The sequence below is a fragment of the Chiloscyllium punctatum genome, chromosome 38 (assembly GCF_047496795.1).
Source record: "Chiloscyllium punctatum isolate Juve2018m chromosome 38, sChiPun1.3, whole genome shotgun sequence".
NCBI lineage: Eukaryota > Metazoa > Chordata > Chondrichthyes > Orectolobiformes > Hemiscylliidae > Chiloscyllium > Chiloscyllium punctatum.
The window spans coordinates 20,585,914-20,609,520 of NC_092776.1; the positions used below are offsets into that span (position 1 = coordinate 20,585,914).

The 23,607-nt window shown below is 40.1% G+C and overlaps 1 protein-coding gene across 1 annotated transcript in view; it reads left to right on the forward strand.

Moving 5' to 3' along the window:
- atp6v1ba (ATPase, H+ transporting, lysosomal, V1 subunit B, member a) overlaps positions 1 to 23,607 on the forward strand; it is an 81,009-nt gene that overhangs the window by 41,183 nt on the left and 16,219 nt on the right. The window contains 3 exon segments of the mRNA XM_072557341.1: positions 14,759 to 14,856; positions 16,542 to 16,665; positions 22,571 to 22,721. Coding sequence (XP_072413442.1) covers positions 14,759 to 14,856; positions 16,542 to 16,665; positions 22,571 to 22,721 — 373 coding nt within the window.

Genomic DNA, 23,607 nt, shown 5'->3' on the forward strand with positions numbered 1-23,607 from the left:
GCCATTAGAATATTTGGATGGACTGCCATGTTTTTGGACCAGGACCATTGCCAGTGTGTTAGTACTGATGGTATATGCTCAATTGTTTAGTACATTAAGTATGGTTGGTAGAGGAGTGTAACCCATTTAGCATAGTAAATTTAAACAGCCATTTAAACTGGTACATTAGTGTTCATTCTATTTCCAATGTAAAGACATTTTAACACTACTTAGGTTCATACAAACCTGGGTTCATAAGCACAAGATTTAGCCATGAGAATTTAAAGCACTTTTGTTACGACATGGGGTAAATGCCCTCTATTAACCTTTGTTTAACCAGCAACACAAGATTTATCCAATGCAGTAATCTCTGAAAATTTGAGGCCAAGTAAAATTAATGACTACTTAAAGTATAAGAATAACTAACAACTAAATAGAACTCCTCCCTCTCTCCTATCTTTTATTTTCCCTTCTATAATACTGGTCCGATAAAACCCCCTGACAAAGCTTTACCAAAAACTCAAATTTGGAAACCAGGCAGCTGTTGAATATTCTCCTTGTATCTTCCTCTGGAGATTTTCTTCATAGGATTTCTCTTCGGAGGTTGTTGATAGATAACTGTACTTTTTTAAAGAGATTTTTGTTTCGCGCAATCTGTATAAGCTGGTAGCTTGAGCAGCTGATGTACAGTCTGTACAAGTTTTCCCAGTCTTATACCCCTAAAGCATTGGATTGTGTCATAACTTTTAATATCGTCCATATACTAAATTCAAACTTGATTGGAGTTTGGTTTTTTGGGGTATATTTTAAACTGGCAGAATTTGAATGTTATCTAGTTGGGTGACCAAATGTTACATTGTTACCTTATTCTCAGAGCACTTGGTGCTGTCAAGTAGTTCTGCTAGCTTTTAACTTTTTCTTAAAGGTACAGTACACTTCTACACTTTCATAACATTTTTTTGGGGAGTAACATTGAATAAAGCAGTGATGTTTCAAGCATTTAATAATTTGAATTAGAAAATTTATTTGTAGGAAAACTAGCTTCACTCACTAATAACTAGCTTCGACATGTAGGCTGTTGCTGTAAACTCAGTGCAGTTGATTCTGCTTAAACTTTCTCAAAAAAACTGAAATTGCTGTTCGTTTTGGTGGTTGAAATCAATGTAAACAACTGATCCTTGGTGAGTATGATGTGCAATTAGCTTCAAGAATTGTTTGTTTTTGCCCCCAATTTGTAGCTTAACTGCAGTTGCTCCAATTCCTTTTCATTGCCGAATTGGGTACACTCTTGGAAAATTTGGCTTTATTGTTATTTGTCAAGTTATGGATCAGCTTATAAAATTCTTGTGGGCTTTTCTTTGTTGTGGCTGACTAATGGAGAAATGTTTATAGAAACCTTTTAGAATCAAGATGTGTCCATATTTTAGAAAATCTCTGTTTGGTAATGAAGGACAATGATCCAAGCATCATCTGTGAATAAGCAAACAAATGTCATCTATCAGTCTAGGAGGGAATGTTCTTCAAAAGATCATTCTTGATTATTGTATGAAAGTTCTTGAGCACTTGCCTGGAAACAGGATTGTTTGGCTTATTCTTTTGAACTAATTTTAAGTAATGATACCAAATTATTGCTGCCTTGCTTACTGCTTTTGGACTTTGGACTGGACTTGGCTGTTACGATATTAGAAATGTGATCCTGTTTCTGCCCCTAAAAAATTCCTGTTTAAACTGACATTTTCATTCATACGAAATGGTAATTTTAATTACATATTTTTGAGGGGGATCATTCCAAACTATGAAATAATGCATTATCTTCAGATTAAAAATCAACATTGTTTGAGGGAGAGAGACTGCACAGCTTAAAACTGCAATTTTAGAAAAAAACTACTTTTTGAGATTAGGGTACATATGTGAATGAGATGCATTAAATCCTACATTACTTATCAGAGCAGTGTTTTAATGGCAGGTAACATGATAGGTCGAAGACTAAGACACACCCTGCAACTCTACTGCTGTTGTATACAATGCAAAATATTGAAGAGGATTGTAAAAGGTTACAGCCGAATAGATTGCCCAGACGTGCAGAGAAATGGCAGATGGAATTTGATCTGGCCAAATGTGGTGATGCATTTTGGAACATTAAATTTAAAGTGTAAGTTACACAATTAATGGCAGAACCCTCAGCAATGACACAGACATCTAGGTGTACAGTTCCACAAGATGGTCAAGGAAGCATACAGCACACTTGCCTTCATTGGCCAGGGCAATGAATACAAACATCAGCAAGTTACGTTACATCTGTATAGAACTTTTGTTAAGCCACATTTGGAATATTGTGTGCAGCTCTAGTCTCCACACTACCAGAAGGATGTGGATGCTTTCAAGAGAGTGCAGAGAAGGTTTACCAGAATGTTGCTTTCATCATTACAGATCAACCTTCTATTTGTCACTGTCAAAAGCCTTGCAAAAATCCATATGTATATTATGCACAAAGATGCCATGTTCAGATCTTTTTAATATTTTCACCACTTGAAACGATGGATTCAAAGTGCAATTTGGTTGTAATCTAGGATTATGTTTCAAATGTCATGCTGGCAATTAATAAATTCTCAGGCATGTGGTCCTTCTTAGATGTATTGGTGTGCTGAGCCTCATTCCTCTAAATCGAGATTAAGGGTCTACTGGTGCTATTCAGAGTGCAGGGAGCCCTCTTGGTTAACATTGCATTCTCAACCATCATCAGATTAACCTTGAAAAGGAATTTTAATCATGGCCTGTAATCCTGTACCAATTTAAGACCATAAGGTATGGGAGCAGAATTGGGCCATTCAGTCTATTTACTCTTCTGCACCATTTGATCATGGCTGATATGTTTCTCAACCCATTCTGCTGCCTTCTCTCTAACATTTCATTGCCTTAGTAATAGAGGGTTTATCTCTGTCTTAAATACACCCAATGACTTGGTCTCCACAACCCTCTGCAGCATTACATTCCTTACATTCTCACAATTACTGTCTGAGGTTTAGTGCCAACATTGGCTGCCCTTTTACCTAAAGTTATTAGATTTGAAAAATGTGTGTTTTAAAATATATTTTTATTGAAAAATAGATTTTTCAAGTATTACAACAAATACAAAACAATATACTTCAAAACAATACAAAAAACACAAATGTAAAACCCAAACCGCCCTCATGTATAAATATATGAAATTAAAACCCAACTAACTAAACTTAAATAACAAATTTATATAATAATAATACAGCTCAGCCAAACAAAACACTAATCGTCAAATACCAAGAGCATTAATTTTCAACCATTTGTACGTTTGCAGTTCTCTTCTGAATGTTAGACTTAAAAAGCACACTCGTCCCAGCTGTGTAAAAGCCCTTATTCGTGTGGCAGAGAAATGTGTCCCAAGTATTCTAAAAAGGGCTGCCATGTCTTAGAAATTCTGTTTTGTGGTGTACCATGCTTGTAAGAAAATCCAAAGGGATGTGCTCCATAACTGTCGTCCGCCAACCGAACAGGTCCAGGGAATTTTAGGATACCCAAACTAATAAGACATTCTTGTGCAGAAAGTGAGGATGTTGAAAAGATTTCTTTCTTATGCACATCTACAGGGAACACACTGGGCAGGCTAAGGAGAGAGATCAGGTCCTTCTCCTCCCTTATGCCCAAAATTCCCTCCATTGCACCCACCACATCGTTACAGTATGCTTGAGTGTCTGTACCAACTTTATACTTGGGACATATTGAAGATACCCTTTCTTTAAATTTTGACAAATGATCCAGAGCCAAGTGGACCCTGTGGAGAATCTTTAACTGAAAAGCATGGGTCCTATTGCAAATTGATCCCTATCTTGAGTTCCTAAATATCTTCCCATGCCTCTCAAATCCTCAATGCCTAGTGCTCTTTCCTACACCCTGCAGTCAAACTCATCTGAGGGGCCGCCCCAATTAATGATATCAAGTATTGACAAAGTGTACTTTTAGTACTGAGCACCCTCCTCTGTCAGATTTGTAGGGATCAGATGAAAGTGTAATCTTCCTTCCAAGTTGGAGAAAAGAGGACCCTGCTAGACAGCTCTTATTTGTGCTAACTGATCAAAGGAACTCAATGTGTCTCCTTCAAATAAACCACCCATGCAAGACATACCCCTAGCTGCCCAGTGTTTGAAAACCTGGCATACCCACTATGGTGTAAGAGATGTTTTGCCAATATTGCCTTCCCTCTGTCAAATTGCCCTCCATGCTTTAACAGTATTCATAACTATTGGATGATGTCAATTATCCTTAACTGTCCTCATTTTGTCCAAAAACAACAAGCTTGTAAGGGGGCACCTTGCCTGAGGTTTCAATATCAAGTCATATTGAAAGACAGTCCCCACAACCCCATCACTCCCCTAAGATAAAAGTGAGCTCAGTTGATAGTTAATGTCCAGGAAATTTGCTCCTCCCAGTCTGAGGCAATTGCAGTTTAGCTAATTTTAATAAGGGCCCCCTTACAATGCCAAATAAGAGCTGAACCAGCTGTTCAGTCTCCTGGTTGTCCGATTATCAAATCGGAGCATCTGTATAGGGTACAACAAATGGGGCGAATATTAATTTTAAGCATTATCTGACCTAACCATGAGACCAAGTTTCTATCAACACTTGATATCATCAATTGGGGCGACCCCTCAGATGAGTTTGACTGTAGGGTATGGGAAATAGCACTAGGCATTGAGGATTTGAGGCATGAGACCGGAAGCCTCCCATCTTTTGAAGGTCTTGTTTGATTTTGTTGAATAATTGAACAAAATTAGCTTTAAACAACTAATCAAGAACTGGAGTAATGAATATGCCCAAATACGTAAACCTCCCTGTGACCACTTAAATGGGAATCGGGATTCTCCCTCAAGACCTAGCACCTTTATAAGACCATCCATAGGCATAGCCTCTGATTTTGTCAGATTAGTCTTGGCCCCTGAAAAGGTGCCACATGAGCTGATGTATTGTATCAGGTGAGGCACCAAAACTGCTGGATTAGATTTTTTTAAAAAAAAGGAAAGGGACATTGTCAGCATACAATGAATCTTATGTAATTTTGATCCTACTTCTGGAGTCGCAATATTGGGATCACTACGAATGGCCTCCGCCAACGGTTCAATCACCAATGTAAAAAGCAGTGGAGAAAGTAGACAGCCCTGCCAGCTGCCCCTAAAAATATTAAAATTGCTTGATTGCACCCCATTGGTGATGACCGCAGTGAGAGGGAGACTGTCGAGAACGTTTACCCATCTTATAAAGGCTTTATCCAAGCCAAACCGCTTCAGAGTATAAAAAAAGTAGGGCCACTGATTCTGTCAAATGCCTTCTCTGTATCTCGAGAAATTATCAATCCCTGTATTAACTGTTGGCATGCTTGAATTACATTAAGCAGCCTCCTAACATTTGGAGGATCTGCAGCCCTTTTTGAAACCCATCTGATCTGCTTTAACAATAGAAGGTAACAGACTCTTGCATTAAGGCTGGAGACCTAGGGAGTATTTTAAAGTCCACATTTAAGAATGAAATGGGCCTGTAGGAAGTACGGTCCTCCGGGACCTTTTTTAAGAATAAGCCAAATATTGGCACCTCTCAGATGGCAGGAGACTATCATGACTGTACAAGTCATTGAATATGTTGAGCATATGTTTATAAATTCCTTATTACCTAAATGAAATCAATTTAGGTAAAGGGGCAGAGATCTGGGTGTTCTTGTCCACCAGTCAATGAAGGTAAGCATGCAGGTACAGCAGGTAGTGAAGAAGGCTAATAGCATGCTGGCCTTCATAACAAGAGGAATTGAGTATAGAAGCGAAGAGGTTCTTCTGCAGCTGTACAGGGCCCTGGTGAGACCACACCTGGAGTACTGTGTGCAGTTCTGGTCTCCAAATTTGAGAAAGACATTCTGGCTATTGAGGGAGTACAGCGTAGGTTCACGAGGTCAATTCCTGGAATGGCGGGACTACCTTCTGCTGAAAGACTAGAGCGACTGGGTTTGTATACCCTTGAGTTTAGAAGACTGAGGGGATCTGATTTGAGACATATAAGATTATTAAAGGATTGGACACTCTGGAGGCAGGAAACATGCTGCCGCTGATGGATGAGTTCCGCACCAGAGGCGACAGCTTAAAGATACTGGGTAGACCATTTTAGGACAGAGATGAGGAGAGACTTCACCCAGAGAGTGGTGGCTGTGTGGAATGCTCTGTGCCAGAGGGCAGTGGAGGCCCAGTCTCTAGATTCATTGAAGAAAGAGTTGGATAGAGCTCTCTGGGATAGTGGAATCAAGGGTTATGGAGATAAGCTAGGAACAGGATACTGATTAAGGATGATCAGCCATGATCATATTGAATGGTGGTGCAGGCTCAAAGGGCAGAATGGCCTACTCCTGCACCTATTGTCTATAAAACTTGCTGGGAAGTCCATCAGGACTGGGCGTCTTTCCACTCTGAAGCTGCTCCACAGCCTCCTGCACCTCTTGGTCTGATAAGAGGCATTAAGAAAAGACTTTAGTTCAGGGATCACACCTGGGAGCACCAGATCCTCAAAAGGACTCCATTTTGGCCCACCGCTCCTTGCAACCCTCAAATTGATATAATTCAGAGTAAAATCTGAACACTAGTCTTTTGGAATCATGTTAGGTTTTTAGACCCTTCCCTAATCCATGTAATGGATTGAGGGCACTCCTTTTCTTAGCGAGATATGCTAGGTACTTGCCCAGCTTGTCACCATGCTCATATAACCTTTTGTATTGCGAAAGCAAGTTCCTTCTTTGCTGTCTGTGTGAGCACTGAATTAAATGCAGCACTGTAATCCTGTAGCTTGGCCAATGAGCGCTGTGCTTCAAGGAGATGTTGCTGCTTGCCCTTCTGCCACTTCCTACTGGCAGTTCCTCCCTGGCATAAGCTTTGGCAGTTTCCCAAAGGATGCATGGGCTACCAACTGAACCTGAGTCAATGTCTAGAATGCCCTAAATTCCTTAGAAGTACTCCATAAACTTATTACCCTTAAGGATAAAGGGATCTATTCGCCAGTGCCTCAGGCCCACTATAGCGTCCTTAACCTGAACCAACAGGTACACTGAATCATGATTGGAGATGGTAATATTACTAGAGTTGCCACGGGGATTAGAAAAAAAAGTCAATCCTCGTGTGGCATCTGTGTGGGTTGGAAAAAACTTAAAATTCCTGCCTTAGGGCAGAGACTCCTCCAGACATCCTCCAACCCTAACTCCCCGCACAGATCCATTAATTGTTTAGTTTGTACAGATGGTATTGTGGGGTGGGGGTGCTTTGGGCAGCCTATCTACCGTGGGATCCATAAGACAATTAAAATCTCTCTCTTATGTGCTAGGACTCGAGACTGATCATTTTAGAGAATGCATTTGCCAGAAATTTGAGGGATGGGCTGGAGGCCAGTAAACATTTTAAAACACCATATACTTTCCTGTTTATCAGGGCTTTGAGGATTACAAACCTCGCGTGTGTCTTTAACATACTCTAGTAACTGAAATCCGAATCCACCCCCTACTTCTGGTATGAAAAGTAAACCTGCTCAAAGCCATTCTACTGTAGTTTCACATGCTCCCTAACATCCAAGTGTGTCTCCTGTAATAAAGCAATATCCACCTTTTCCTTTCTAAGACTCTCGAGTACCATCTTCCTCCTAATTGGTGAGTGACTCCTTGATTTTCTAGGTACACCATAATAATCAAGTCATTAGCCATAATCTTGTGCAGTGACATTTAGATTCCAAAGAGGAGGACTTCTAATTACAAATTGTTGAGCCAGAGTGTCGCAAGATCCATCGAACATTAAAAACTAAATCTACTGCAATCAACAAACCTACAAAGCTATCAATCAAAGATTATATACTACAAAAACCAAAACAGAACCAACATATGAAGTGCCAATGCTGCTGAATAGGGGAACTCACCTGCCCAAAGGAGGCATCTATACATCCCAGAAGCAAACTTCCTATTCCGCTGCCAATACTGGAGCTTGGGCATTTAATTATCTGAACCCGGCATAAACTGCCCGTAAGTAGGCATCTAGCCATCCCGACCATTTTCCCTCTCCTATCTAGAGTTGCACTGTAAACACAAGCAGAAAAAGAAAATACACCATGAAGTATTAATGTGAACAAAAAAATTTTGAAAAAGGGTAAGTACCCCACCCATCCTTTGGTATAACTTAGAAATTGAAAGTACACATCCCAACTGTCCCCAAACATAGTTTAGACCGGATTGTTATTTCTTTTAGAAAAGAAAGCCCTAACCGGAATTTCTCTTTTCAAAAGAAAAACCGACATACCCAAATAACACTACTATTTGTATGCACTAAATTGTTCAGATCAAGTTAATTTGTCCAGTCTCCTGCCTTCTCCAACTTGTCAAAGAGGTGTACAAATCCATCTAAGGTGGTTTGAAACATTGTTTAATACCTCTGTACTTCATCCTGAGTTCCCTAAGTCTTCTGTTAATGCCTTGATAGGATTTTCTTTTCTGGATCACTGCCACTGAGAAGTCCTGGAAGAACATGATCTTAGAGCCCTCAAACTAGAGCCTTTGGATCCTTCCCCTGGATTCTGAAAGCTTCCACGATTCTCTCATTTCTATGTTGATGAAACTGCATCGAGAGGGCGAGGATATTGGTCTGGTCTGGTCCAGACCTGACCTTCACACAGTGACCCACCTTAATCATCAATCTTCAAGCCCCTCACTCCAAGTTAAGGAATTCTGGAAACCAGTCCTCAAATTCTACCGGCTGCTCACCTTCCTTACCCTCCGGCAGACCAACGATCTGAATATTTTTTGTTCGCCAGTCCCTGTTGTCAAGGTCGTCAACCTGGTCAAGCAAATTACGAACCTGCGCCTCCAGGGCCTGGATCCTATACTTGGAGGGACCGGTATTAGCTTCCACCACTGCGACTGTGTTCTACCTCATCTGTCCTTTTTCTGGGGTCTCCCAGCTTCAGCAACATGATGGAGATCGGGGCCAGCTGCTGCTACTCTATCTGCTTACCCCACATCTTGGGATTTCATCGAGCCCCTTCACCAGGACCTGGTAAGAAAGTGAGGGGTCTGTGGGGCCAGCCTTGAACATGCCGCCTCCCTCCTTCTGCATCCCTGGACAGTGAAAAACTAAGGTAAGTTGCTCTGACAGTTTCCTGGGACTCCATGACCTTTCCAGAATCCCAGGATATCGCAGTGGTCTGGGTAGGGTGGGCGAGGACTTCGTCCTGCTTGCCATGTGGTGCAGAGCTCTGCAACATGATCTTCCTAGATTGTCGCCATCTTGGATCCCTGAAAAATGTATTGTTAATTTGAAACATTTGAGTGCAACGAAAGACACCTTCCAAATGACTGTCCTCCAAGTCAATTATTTTTTTGAAATACAATAAATTTATAAAATTCAGCCCATCTCAAAGATAAAGGAGGGCATCAAAGTTAAAACTCTTCTGGATCCTTCAGTTATTCTCTGCTTTGAAATTTTTTTACCTATTTGTCAGGGGGTATTTAGTGGTCAAATTATATTAATAAACTTTCACCATCAACACATGTCCTTTTGGAATGTTATCGTTTCGTCCTCAATTTTCGTAAAATAAAATATCACGAGTCTGACACTTGTCGGCCACTTCAAATACCTAGTTATTGATGCTAAAAATACATGAAGGCAATGGATGAATCTTCCCCAAACGTCCACAGATTGTCCATGAAAATTCATGAGGGTGACCAGTCAGAAGGAAATTCCTCCCATAGAAAATGGAAGTAATGATGAGCTTCTGATTGTTGGAATGCTGGGGAGCCTCTTGCCAAATCTGGAGATTCTATCCATTGGATCCAAGCCGAGGCCATCAGCCAGAGCAGGTTTGGGAGAGGAGCTGGTTGCAATGTGGGAGTGGAGAAGGAGGCTGCAAGAAATGGCTTGCAAAGTGCTACTGGGAGATGGGGAGGTGGTTGGAGGAAGAAGGCTGTAAAAGTTATGGGGTGGTAGAAAGGTCTACCAGAGAAGTTATGGGAGGGCGGGGGGCCTCCAAAAGTTGTAAGTTTGTAGCTTTCTAATCCGCTGGCTTCCCACTAATCTTCACCACACTGTATGCTTTCGCTTTTATGCTGTTCCTGACCTTGTCAGCCATGGTTGTCTTGTCCTCCCCATAGTATATTTTTTTTCTTTGGATGAATTTCTGCTGGGCTTTCTGAATTGTCCCCAGAAACTCCTGCAGTTGCTGCTCCACTCTGTCTTGTCTCCCTTCCCATCAACTCTGGTCAGTTCCTTCCTCAGTCTTATGTATTATCTTTTTACTCCATTTTAATACTGTTAGATCTGATTCAATCTTCTTCCCTCCAAACTGCAATGTGAATTCTATCACATTATGGTCACTTCCCCCTTGGGATTCCTTCATGTTAAGCGCCCCAGTCAAGTCTGCCTCATTCCACATCACATTCAGAATTGTCTGTTCCCTTGTGAGCTCTACCTCGAACTGTCTGCAAAATAGTGTTTTGAAGCATTCCACAAATTCATTTTCTTTGGATCCAATACCAACCTTTTCCCAGCCCCACCTCCATATTGAAGTTCCCAGTGAGTATTGTAATGTTTCTTGCATGCATTTTCTATCTTTTGATTTACTTTTCTGTTTCTCCTCCTGACTACTGTTAGGAGGCCATGTGTCTAACTTAACACTCCTTATACCATCAAAATCTTCCTTTGTGGTTCCTCAACTCTACCCATTCAGATTGTCTTCTGACTTTATATCACTTGCTATCTATTTGATTTAATTTCTTACTAACCATGTAAGCCAGCTCCCACTGCCTATTGGCTTGTCCTTCCAAAGGATGCGTCATTGAACTTTTCATTCCTAATCCCTACCCCTTGTAATTACATCTATGATGCTCACAACATTGTACCTGCCACTTTAAATCTATGCCAGAAAATCATTTACCTAGTTTCGTATACAGGTTGTTTGGTTATAATGTGTGATTTGTCAACAGGAATTCGTTGTAACATTGAATTTGGGATGCTGTTTCTCCAGCATGCACATTTAAAACATGTTGGCTGTAATGCGATTACAATGCCAACAATTTTAAGTGCTGTTTCTAAAGTGCAATTTTTCCATAATGTGGGTTGCATAAGAACACAATCATCACATTATAGAAGAATGGGCTAACCACGTGCATTTATGTACAGCAGCCCAGTCTTGCATTGATCACCCCCTTCTCATTGTTTTACCTGCTCTGCCTGAAGTTAAATTCCTAACCCTTTTCATACTGTCCTATTTATTTTTGTAGAAACATGAATAGCCCCACTTGAGGCCTTCACCTTTTTTCCCATAAGCTTCTATGCAATTGACACCTCTCTGCACCCCTGCCCCCCATTTAGTGTAAAGCAATTGCCAGGGCTCATGTGCCAGCACAATTCAGGTGGAGTCCAACCCATTTGTAGAGCTCCCATCTCCTCCAGCACTGTTGTCAATGTTTCATGAATTCAACCCATTTCTCCCACGCCAATCTTTGAACCACATGTTTACTATTTTTTAATCTTGTCAACCCTGTGCTAATTAACCCATGGCTCATACATTAATCTGAGATTATTACCTTTTCACTTATTTTTAATTTTGTTCCTAGTTGCTCATTGCCTCTGAGCCTTCCTGCTCTTTCTAGCTATATAGTTGGTATCTATATGGGCCATGACAACTGGAGCTGCCCAAGTTCATCTGTAGTCTGGATGAGATACTGATTGTGGGCACCAGATGGACAGCACAGCCTTTGGAGCTCTTGACTATTGGCTTTAGTGAAGTGTCTATGACACAGACTACTACACCCCCGATTTTCCTATACAGCCATGGCCATGGAGCTCTGGTCAGTGTGCTCATCCTCCCTACTGTCCCATTTTTCGTCCACCTAAGGGAGCAAGAATCTGAACTCTGCTCAAGTTCAAGGACTGAGGCTGTTTCACCACTACCTGCTGGATCCCTCTATCTGTCTCTGTTAGGGACCGGAAGGCCTGACTATGACTGAATTTGTACTGGTTAACCTAAGGGGTGTAGACAAGCACAAGGCTGGAAGAACACAGCAAGCCAGGCAGCATCAGAAGGTGGAGAACATAGAACATTACAGCGCATTACAGGCCATTTGGTCCTCAATGTTTCGCCGAACTATGGAACCAATCTGAAGCCCATCTAATCTACACTATCCCGTTCTCGTCCACATACCTATCTAATGACCATCTAAATGCCCTTTAAAGTTGGCGAGTCTACTGTTGCAGGCAGTGCGTTCCAAGCCCATACTACTCTTGAGTAAAGAAACTTCTGATATCCGTCCTATGCATCACCCCTCAATTTAAAGCTGTACCCCTTCGTACTGGCCATCGCCATCCGAGAAAAAAGGCTCTCACTGTCCAACCTATCTAACCCTCTGATTATCTTATGTCTCAATTAAGTTGCCTCTCAACCACCTTCTCTCTAACAAAAACAGCCTCATACCAGGCACCATCCTGGTAAACCTCCTCTGAATCGTTTCCAAAGCTTCCACATTCTTCCTATAATGCAGTGACCAGAACTGTATGCAATACTCCAAGTGTGGTCGCACCAGAGTTTTATACAGCTGCAGCATGATCTCGTTTCGAAACTCGATCCTTCTACCAATAAAAGCTAAATTTATATGCTGCCTTAACAACCCTATCAACCTGGGTGGCAACTTTCAAGGATATGTGCACCTGGACACAGATCTCTGCTCATCTACATTATCAAGCATCATACCATTAGCCCAGTACTATGCATTCCTGTTACTCCTTCCAAAGTGAATCACCTCATACTTTTCCGCATTAAACTCCATTTGCCACCTCTAAGCCCAGTTCTGCAGTCCCTTTGTAACTGAAACATTCTTCAACACTATCCACAATTCCATCGACCTTTAGTGTCATTTGCCAGTTTACAACCCATCCTTCTACACCCTCATCTAGGTCATTAATAAAAATGACAAACAGCAGTAGCCTCAAAACAAATTCTTGCGGTACCCCACTAGTAACTGAACGGCAGGATGAATATTTCCCATTAACCACCACCCTCTGCTGTCTTTCAGCTGGTCAGTTTCTGATCCAAACTGCTAAATCACCCTCAATCCCATGCCTCTGTATTTTGTGTAATAGCCTACTGTGGGGAACCTTATCAAACTCCTTACTGAAATCCATATGCACATCAACCATTTTACCCTCATTCACCTGTTTGGTCACCATCTCAAAGAACTCAAAGGTTTGTCAGGCACGACTTACCCTTCACAAAGCCATGTTGACTATCCCTAATCAACTTATTCATCTCTAGATGATAAATCCTATCTCTTGTAACCCTTTCCAACACTTTACTCTCAACCGAGGTAAGGTTCACTCGCCTATAATTTCCAAGGTTGTCTCTACTCCCCCCTCCTTGAACAAGGGAACAACATTGGCTATCCTTCAGTCTTGCGTTATTCCTTTAGACAATGCTGACATAAAAATCAATGTCAAAGGCTCAGCAATCTTCTCCCTGGCTCCCCAGAGAATCCAAGGATTAAATCCCATCCGACCCAGGGGAGTTTTCTATTTTTACACTTTCCAGAATTGCTAACATCTTGTGCACCTCAACCCCATCTAGTCTAGTAGCCTGTATCTCCGTATTCTTCTTGACAACATTGTCTTTTTATAGTATGAATACAAATGAAAAGTATTCATTTAGTGCTTCTCCTATCTCCTCTGACTCCATGCACAACCTCCCAGTGCTATGCTTGATTGACCCTAATCTTACTCTAGTCATTTTTTATTGCTGAAATTGCTATAGAAAGCCTTCGCGTTTTCCTTGATCCTATCTGCCAATGACTTGTGTCCCCTCTTGGCACCTCTTTGTTCTGTCTTTCGGTCTTTCCTGGCTAACTTAAATCTCGAGTGCCTTAACTGGGCCATCACATCTCGTCCTAATGTAAGCTGCCGTCTTCCTCTTGGCAAGAGATTCAACTTCCATAGTAAACCATGGCTCCCACACTCAACAACTTCATCCCTGCATGACCAGTACATACTTATCAAGGATCCGCAGTAGCTGGTCCTTGAATAAGCTCCACACTTCAATTGTACCCATCCCCTGCATCCTAAATCTTGACTAATCACATCATAATTGTCTTTTCCCCCAGCTATATATATCCATGCTGTATATATCTATCCCTTTCCATCACTAAACTGAATTGTAGTCACTATCAAAGTGCTCACCTACCTCCAAATCTAACCTGGCTGGGTTCATTACCCAGTACCAAATCTAATGTGGCCTTGCCCCTTGTTGGCCTACCTACGTCCTGTCAGGAAACACTCCTGCACACATTGGACAAAAACTGACCCATCTAAAGTAATCAACTATCGTATTTCCAGTCAATATTTGGCCAGTTCAAACCCCCATAACAACTGCCCTGTTACACTCGGTCCTATCGAGGATCATCTTTGCTGTCCTTTCCTCTACATCTCAGGAACTATTTGAAGGCCTACATAAAATTCCCAACAGGATAACCTCTCCTTTTCTGTTTCTAATCTCAGCCCATACTATCTCAGATGACCCCTTTATTTAAAAAAAACTTACCTTGACAATCACCTGCTATGCAGTGAATGTTTATTCAATTCCCTGTACTTAATAGTAGCTCCATGTTTTACTTGCTATTTTCACCTATATATTCAAAATTTGTTTCATCTAAGGATAACCAAATTGGGGCTGATTATCTTGATCACTTTCTCCATAACAGGTTAATATGGAAACTGCAAGATTCTTCAAGTCTGATTTTGAAGAAAACGGATCAATGGACAATGTCTGTCTCTTTTTGAATCTTGCAAATGACCCAACGTAAGTATTTCAGAAAGATCTGCTTCTTGACGGAATTAAATCAAGAGTGTGTGTAATTAGACATGCTTTGACAGTTTGAGAATGGTGCATTGCAATAGCCAGTAAATAGATGTTTTGGATATAAGACAACATGACTTGCAATAAACTATTTTCGTATGTTTTATTTTTTTGGAAAATTCAATTATCATAATTGCTGAATATAGTTTACAAATGCCTTTTCCCATTATATGCACTCATAGTTGATTTTTGAAAATGTTAGGTTCTTCCAGGGATGTTGTGCAATTGTAACGTACCTACCCCTGTGTTGGAAGGGTCTAATTTCAAGTCCCACCTGCTTTGAGGCTGTCACATGCTTGAACAGAATGCTGTGAAAAGTTACTTTCATAGAATGTCAAAACACTGATCAAAGTTGTTTGCCTGAAGAAGTGATTGTGTATGGAATGAATGTTTTGGTTTTGTTTTTGTAATGTTTTCACACGATTGGTATAAGACACTTATTGCCCCCCCATTACATCCTGTCAAATCATAGGCTCAACTGTTCCACTATACTTCAAGCAATTGTCCTCACAATCTGGAAAGTTTGTTTTTTTCTGTCCATGCAGAAGTATATATTCAGGGAGCATTTTTTATCCTTTATTGGTTGTTGTTTTAGTAGTATTCTCTTCTGAGTTTGATTCAAAACACTCTCTAGAGACATTTCTCACCAATTTTATTTTGTTCACAAGATGTTGGTGTCACTGGCTAGACCAGTGTTTGTTGTATACTAATTTCCCTATGGACAGTGAGTTGGCTTCTTTAGTTTCTACTGTTCTTGCTGTGTATTTAATACACCTGAGAGTGCTCATCAGATGTACTTTATCATTTTTGTCAGAATTCCATCTGCACCAGTGGCTTGTTTGATCCTCAGTTGCTGGAAAGCCTTTTTAAACATTGGGTTAGGATGAATAGTGGTAGGTATCATGCTGAGAGATGTAATTAAAAACGCTCATTGAGGACAGAGTCTCTCTTGCAGTGATCCTCGAGTGCTACCTCCAAAAAGCATTTGCTACTACTGATCTTGATAAGTGCAATTCCATTCTTAGCTCTAAGTAGGGTAAGTCTTTAGATGGGAGAAAGTGAGGACTGTAGATGCTGGAGATCAGAAGAGTGTATTGGGTGCTGGAGAAGCCCATTCTCCTCCCTGTTATTTGACATGTGAACAATGATCCTCACTAGTAGATCTACCATAAACCCAAGGATGGGATAATGTTGGTTTTTAAAATCTGACCGCTGATGATCAAGCTGTTGAACCGTTTAAATTGTAATTCAAATGAGCAGACTTGCAGGTAGGCTTACAGTGAAAATGAAAATGTGTACTTGTGTGTTTTAACTATCAAAAACAGCTTTTTGGAGTGTGATTAGGAAATATTTCTTCACAAGTTGTTTTGAACTCTTCTGCAATTGGTAATTGATGCTAGACAAATTTAAATCAGAGTGGATTTTAGTTGACCGCAAGTAGAGGTATATGGAGCTATGTCACAGCAGTTATCTCGCTGAATGAAAAGTGGTCAATACTGGGCTAAATGACCACCTATTCCCAAGTTTCCTGACAGAAATAGCATGTATAGATAAAGCTAATGCTGAAATGTCTGCAGTCCAAGAGTTGTATTGATGTAAATACTGATGGGTTGCTGTCTTTTTAACAGCATTGAACGCATTATTACACCTCGTCTTGCACTGACTACTGCAGAATACCTGGCCTACCAATGTGAAAAGCATGTGTTGGTTATTTTAACAGATATGAGTTCTTATGCTGAAGCTTTAAGAGAGGTATGTGCATTTTTTTCAAATGGTCATTTTTGATATAGAGACAGAATCATAGTTAAAATGTTCATTGGTAGAGAGAATATTAATTATTGTAGAAGGTTAATCAGTGTTTCAGTTGTTTCCTGGTTATTTCATCTTCTCCCATAACCTCCATTTTTATGAGGAATGGCATGATGAAAAAAGTCTTGCTATATAGTCTAGACTATGTAGTCTTGAAACAGCATCTCTTCCTATTATTGAGTCATAGCACTCAATCTCTAGTTGAGACAGCAACCAAAAATGTGATATCCTTCAAAGACAAAGCATTGGATTTCTCAAATGACCTACACTACCAAAAGACAGCCAAATAAGATTCTTATACAACATTACAGGCGTGAAGCCCACATTCTGATTTTGTTGCACCATTTCAAATATTCAATGACCTGCTTCTGCAATATTTGTCTTGTACTTCAACTTGTGGGGAAAATTGCCAGTCTCTGAATCAGAGTCGGTGTTCAATGACAGTTTATTGTACAAGGAAATAGCGGAGCTCCGGGGAGAAAGAGACCAATAGTGCAGTGGTCAGCTGCGAGTCTTCTCTCAACCTGGAGCACATGTCAAAATACTACTTGTGATACAAGAGGCCAGTGATGAGGTAACAATAGTTTGTCTATTGTAAACATTGCAGAATCGTTGATAGTTTTGGTGCAGTCATTGTCAGTTCCAGCATAGCCTTTGTTAATTTCAGTGTGGTGGTTGTCAGTTTCGGTGCAGATGTCAGTTTCAATGTCTGCGCGGAAGTCCATTGCTGTAGTAATGGGTGCTAATCGCTCTTCCTGAAAGGGACTGTTACTGCAGCCCTGGCTATTAGCACTTTGTATTGAGTCTCTATCAAACTGTTAGCATTTCTATCAAAGGTGTTGGCTGGACCCAGACACTGCAGCAGCAGCATACGCGACTCATGTATTCTCTCCCCCACCCACCTTAAACTAATCAGCTAGGTTGAGAGTGCATTTTGCTGGCATTCCAGTGCCCGCAGGCATTGTCTGTGTTTGCTCTGCTGTCTCTCCATATTGTGGTCTGGTGACAATCATGTGTGTCCGTGTGCCTAATATCACCCTGCCCCCGTGCCATCTCCCACTTTACTCCCCCCTTTTGTGGTCAAGGAGGTGACTTTGGAGATCTCCCACAGACCCTCCAATTTATATGTAGAGGTAGGTCAATTTTAGGAGCTCCCCCTCTCACGGAGTGCCAGTTTTGTTGGGGATTCTTCTGTGGTGACACTCTGCTGATACAGTTCTTGTCAGTAGCGCCTTACAGCAGAGCTTTAAACATCAGAGGCCCACATAAAAGCAGCATGAGTGCAATGAGGAGAACCATCCTGTGTGCCAAATAGGGTACCCAAGATTTACCTATCAACCAATTCAGCCAGCTGTCTGTAATTGTGACTCTGTCAAATTATCTAGTTGGTCTCGAATCTTTAATGGCTTCTGTAAGGCATCAATAATATGGGTGATAAAATTGTCACCAATAATTGATAAACTTCCTCTTGCTGTGCTACTAATTGATAATCCACCGTGTAACATGTCTGCTGTGTAGCGTCTCAGTTCAGCCAGCTCTGTATTAACTGCTACTGAAGTTTTGAGGTACAATTGCCTAAAATAGTCAGACCACATTACAAATCCTGATATGCTGCTGACAGTCGTGACACTTAAGCAGTAAAGTACATAACTTTATTTTAACTGCAAAATGTATATATCTGTATCAGTCAAAGTCTTTGCTTTGGTCAGGAGGTGCAATCTTGTTTTTTTTGGTACTCCCCCGGGATGACAGTCTTGTCCGCTGTACCTGTCTGCACCTGGGGAATGATCAATGACATTAGTATGGTCACCGGAGTCTTTTAAATGGTTTTAGTTGGATCCAGTGCTTCCCTGTGCTTTCCCCCTTATCTATGCAGGCACAGGTGTCTCCACTTACTACCATGTTGTATGGCCATTCCATTTTGGGGCAGAGTCTGGTTTTTCAGGCAATGCTCGCACCAGGATGCGACTTCCTGCTGCTGGCAGTGTACACTACTCATGTATTCTCTCCCCCACCTGCCTTCAAACTAATCAACCAGGTTGGAGTGTATTGTGCTGGCATTCTAGTGGCCCCAAACAGTGTCTGTTTGCTCTGCGGTGTCTCTCCATATTGTGGTCTGGTGGCCATCTTGTGTCAAGTGGCCATCTTGTGTGTCCGTGTGCTTGGTGTCACCCTGCCCTGTGCCATCTCCCACTTCAAACTGAAATTGGAATTTAATTTCTAAAATTAAAGAAATAATTTCTTCTCTGCCTAATATTCCAAATATGGTTTTGAATAAATTGTACAACATTAAAATCAGTTATTTCTTATGCCTAAAAGGATGCTCCAAGTTTTGATTGAATTTGATAATTTTGTTGAATGCTTTGAGCAAGTATTTCCTTTGCATTGAGATACTTGCACATTTGCTCTTGTGGGTTCCTGTCCAGTGTCTGTGACCTTGCATTTGTCTGCTTTGTAATTGTTTAACCCAATTGATTCTTTCTGAGCTGTCACTGTTTTTAAAAACTACTATGGTAGCCTCAAATTCAGAATTACTGCCCAACATCTTAAGGGCAAGCGTTCACATTAGAGGATCCCTAATGCAGGTTGGCACGCAGTTTGATTTATTTGTTGAGTTTTTGCAGGGCGTGGTGGAAATAGTGGGGAAAAAACACTTCTGCTTCTCTACCCTGAAAACTTACCCACTCTAAATCGCTCTTCAAGCTTCCCCCCCCCGGCTTGGTTTCCTGTGGAGAAAGTGAGGACTGCAGATGCTGGAGATCAGAGTCAAAAAGTGTGGTGCTGGAAAAGCCCAGGTTGTCAGGCAGCACCCAAGGGGCAGGAGAGTCAACGTGTTGGGGATGAAGGGCTTCTGCCCAAAACATCAACTCTTCTCCGATATTGCCTGACGCTGTGCTTTTCCAGTGCTTTTTGACTCTGGATTCCTGAGGCCCAGGGTACCCAGTCTGTAGGTGTTAAAAATAAAGATTAGGTTAAAATTGACACCACAGCTCTCAAAATATTTTTGTTATCTGCCTCACTTGAAACAAAAATTGGCTGTTTTGGGGAGGGTTGCCAATTTGTAAATGCACCTTTTTTTTTCCCTGCCTGTTCTGGGAGGTTTCCTATAAGTCATCAAATTCCGAAATCTCAATGTAAACCATGACCACTCAATTTTGGGGGGAAAAAAAACCTCTTAAGGTATTTATTAACTTGAATTTGAGTTCATATTGCAGTCCTTGAAAATCTGACTTTTCCATCATGAATGTCATAAGTACCTTTCATAGTTTTTTGGCATTTGCTCTACACAATGATAGACAGAATTCACTTAATGTTTGTAGCTCTTATTTAATGGTAATATCTAAATGGAGATTGCATGTAGTTTGTGTTATTAGATGTATTTGCTCTTTAGCCTTGTGTTGAACAAGTCCATGCTGCTTTTGAAAGTGATTTTGGTATGGAAACCAATTCAGTAGAACACTATTACCAAGGTTAAGAGTAATGCAAGAATTTTTTTTTTGTTCAGAAAGGGAGATGTCTGTAGACTATTTTCATTTATTTACTAATGACTGTGGACATAACATGAATAGTGCTGCTGTTGTCTGGAGGTAAGGTTGCATCTGTTGCTGCATAGCTCAAACTAAATGCAATTGATTACTAGCAAAACTTTGAAAAAGCATTGGCCTTGATGCAAAGCGTTCTTTTCTGCAGTCTTTGGTAAATTTTTTGCTTTTAGGATCAAATTAAATTTTCAAAATTCCGTTTGCAACATGTGTCTGTTCGACGTGCATTGAGTTTTTTAAATTTAGATTTTATTAAACTTGCACTATTCCATAGGTAAAACTCTTAAATTTTTCCCTGCATTCTCTGAATAATTGTACCATTGTTTTGAAGCAAGGATCCATATTTTCAAAAACTAATGAAGAGAAAAAAATCTAGTTTTCCAGCTGATTAGATTTGGCCTTCTGTAGCTAGAATAATTGTATTGATATGCTCGGTAAAATCTTTGATTTTTTAAAAAAATGATATACATTTGAATTGAGTATGTCATTTCATATTAATGTGGTGTAGTAACAAGCTTTGCAGAATAAAGGAATTATATCAAGCATTTTGTAGATTGTGATGAACTGGATATGTTTTGTTTTGTTTTGTTCTTCTGCTTAGTGCTTTAATATTTAATTGTGTAAAGTTATAATCGAACCTGATTTTTCAATATGCTCATGACTGATTCTCTGTCTCAACACCATACTCCCACTTTCTCTCCATATTCTTTACGCACTTAATATCTTAAATTATCAATTTCATTCTAGAATATACTGTGATCTGGCCTTCATCATTCTGTGGTAGCAACGTTGGTCATCGTCAAATTTTAAATATGTTTCCTCATCTCAGTCCTAAATTGCATACCCTGTATCCTGAGACTGTGACCCTTGGTTATAGACCCCCAACCAGGGAGGAGAAATTGTTCCTGCATTTTACCTGTCTAGTATGGTTAAATTTTGTTTGTCAGGTCCCCTATCATTCTTCTAAATTCTCGTGCATGTAGACCTAATTGGACCACTGTCTCTCATCACAGTCATGCCATTACCAGAATCAGCTTAGTGAATAAATATAAATATTTTAATAAATATAAAAGTTTTGAGGACACAGAGAATTAGAAAGGTATCAGGGTGAGACTTGGAGAAGTTGTTTCTTTTTTTAATGCAGTGAATGTTAATGGGTAATTAATCTCTGCACTCCCTTTTTGGCAAGTATGATCTTGGGTAGGGAGACTAAAAATTGTGCTCAATACTCTAGATGTTGCACTTAAGTGCCTACTTAACTTCAGTAAGACATCCCTGCTTCTGAACTCATCCTCTTGCCATGACATACTATTTGACTTCTAAATTGCTTGCTGCATCTGCCTGTTTTCTTCCAATGACTTGTGTACAAGAAGTCACATCTCTTTGTACATCCATGTTTCTCTCTCTATATATAGAGCCCTTTAAATAATAGCTGTTTCTCTTTGAGTATGTCTTCTCATTTAGCCACATTGGTCAACACGATAGATGCAGTACCATGTGCTCAAATTTTCTAAAGCAGCTTGAATCTTCGTTGCAAACTCAGAATCTCACCTAGTTTTGTCATCAATTTGTAGACAAGAAAATAGAGTACCAGGAGTAGAGATATCTGCAGGATTGGAAAGAGCTGTTACTGTTGATTCTTTTGCAATGATCAAATGGATACGAATGGAGCCAGATGACAGTAGTCCTATCTAACTGGACAACAATAGAGAGGCTTTAAGGGAAGATGGTGTGATCAACTGTCCCAGATTGCAAATGGTTCAGAATGATGAAAGGGGATAGTTTAGTTTTGTCACGTATGCTGTTTGTCTTTGATCAGAACCATTTTGGTACTGTGGGACAGAGACCGGATTTTAGGGGTTCAGACACTCCAAGGTTGTGTATGTAAATGTTTCCAGTGGATTTTAATGGGACAAGAATTTGGCAAATTTATTACTGACAAATTCCTGTCTCGCTGCGTAAAACCAGTTTCAGTTGCGGAGAGTTGGGCAACTGAAGGAGAAATTTTCTAAGTGAAATCAGTAGCAAGAGGTAACAGACTTAAGATAATTTGTTTTGCAAATTATAAATGAGAATTTTTAATTCTGTGTTACCATTTGGAATGCAATGCTTGAACCTTACTCCCTTGCCTGGAATTTAAGGCACATTCTAATAAATTTGCATGGATAGTTAATGCATGTATAGTTAAAAGCCATTTGAACTTCCTTACAGCATAAAATCCAAAATAAATAACTTAATAGCTATCTGTAAACTATTGTTTGAAATTCAAAGTATATAAGCAGTTGTATATTTCTGTTACTTTTAAGGTTTCAGCAGCTCGGGAAGAAGTACCTGGCCGTCGTGGTTTCCCAGGTTATATGTATACTGATCTGGCTACTATCTATGAACGAGCTGGACGTGTGGAGGGCAGAAATGGATCCATTACACAGATTCCTATCCTTACTATGCCTAATGATGGTGTGTAAAAGTCTTATTTGTTTTGATCTGTAAAAGGAAGAGTGAATGTTGGCGTAAAACTTTTAAAGTTTTCCCCTAATCGTAATAAAGAAGCAAGAGGTGATGCATTTGGAAGAAAGAACGATGAGCTACTGTTGCTGTTTTAAAAGTGATTACAGGATAAAAGAGCAGGAGTTTGTTTACTTTTTCCCACAATCTTAACGTAGCAAGTTGATATGGCTGCTTTGAAATAAAAATGAGATCTTTGTGTTAATATATTAAAGTACAAAAACGTGGAGGTTACATTAACCAATGCTAGGATTAGTTAAGATTCATCAGGAATATTTATTCAGTGTTTTGTACTACAATATAAAAGTTTTGAGGGCATAGAGAATTAGAATGGTATCAGGGTGAGACTTGGAGAAATTTAAGTTTTTTAATGCAGTGTATGTTAAGGGATAATGGAACAAATCTGTTCAGTTGCAGAGAGCTGGGCCACTAAAAGAGAAATTTTCTAAGTGGAATCAGTAGCAAGAGGTAGCAAGACTTAAGATCATATGCAAAACAAATTTATAAATGAGAATTTTAATTCAGTGTTACCATTGGAATGCAATGCTTGAAAGGGCAAAGGAAGCAGATTTATTATAACTTTTCAAAAATAACTTTATTTACTTGGAATAAATATTTGCCCCTCAATGAGAAAATAGCAGGGCAGTGGCTTTATCTGGATTGGACTCTTATTTAGGGTCTATACAGAACTGATAGAATCATGGACTGGATTTTGTGGTTATGACTCTGCAATAATATTCATTGCTGATCTTAAAGGCATCTGCCCTTAAAGATTTATGGATCTTTTGTGAATTGCCTTCACTACCCAGTGGCAGTTGGAAAAACTGAGGCACCAAGT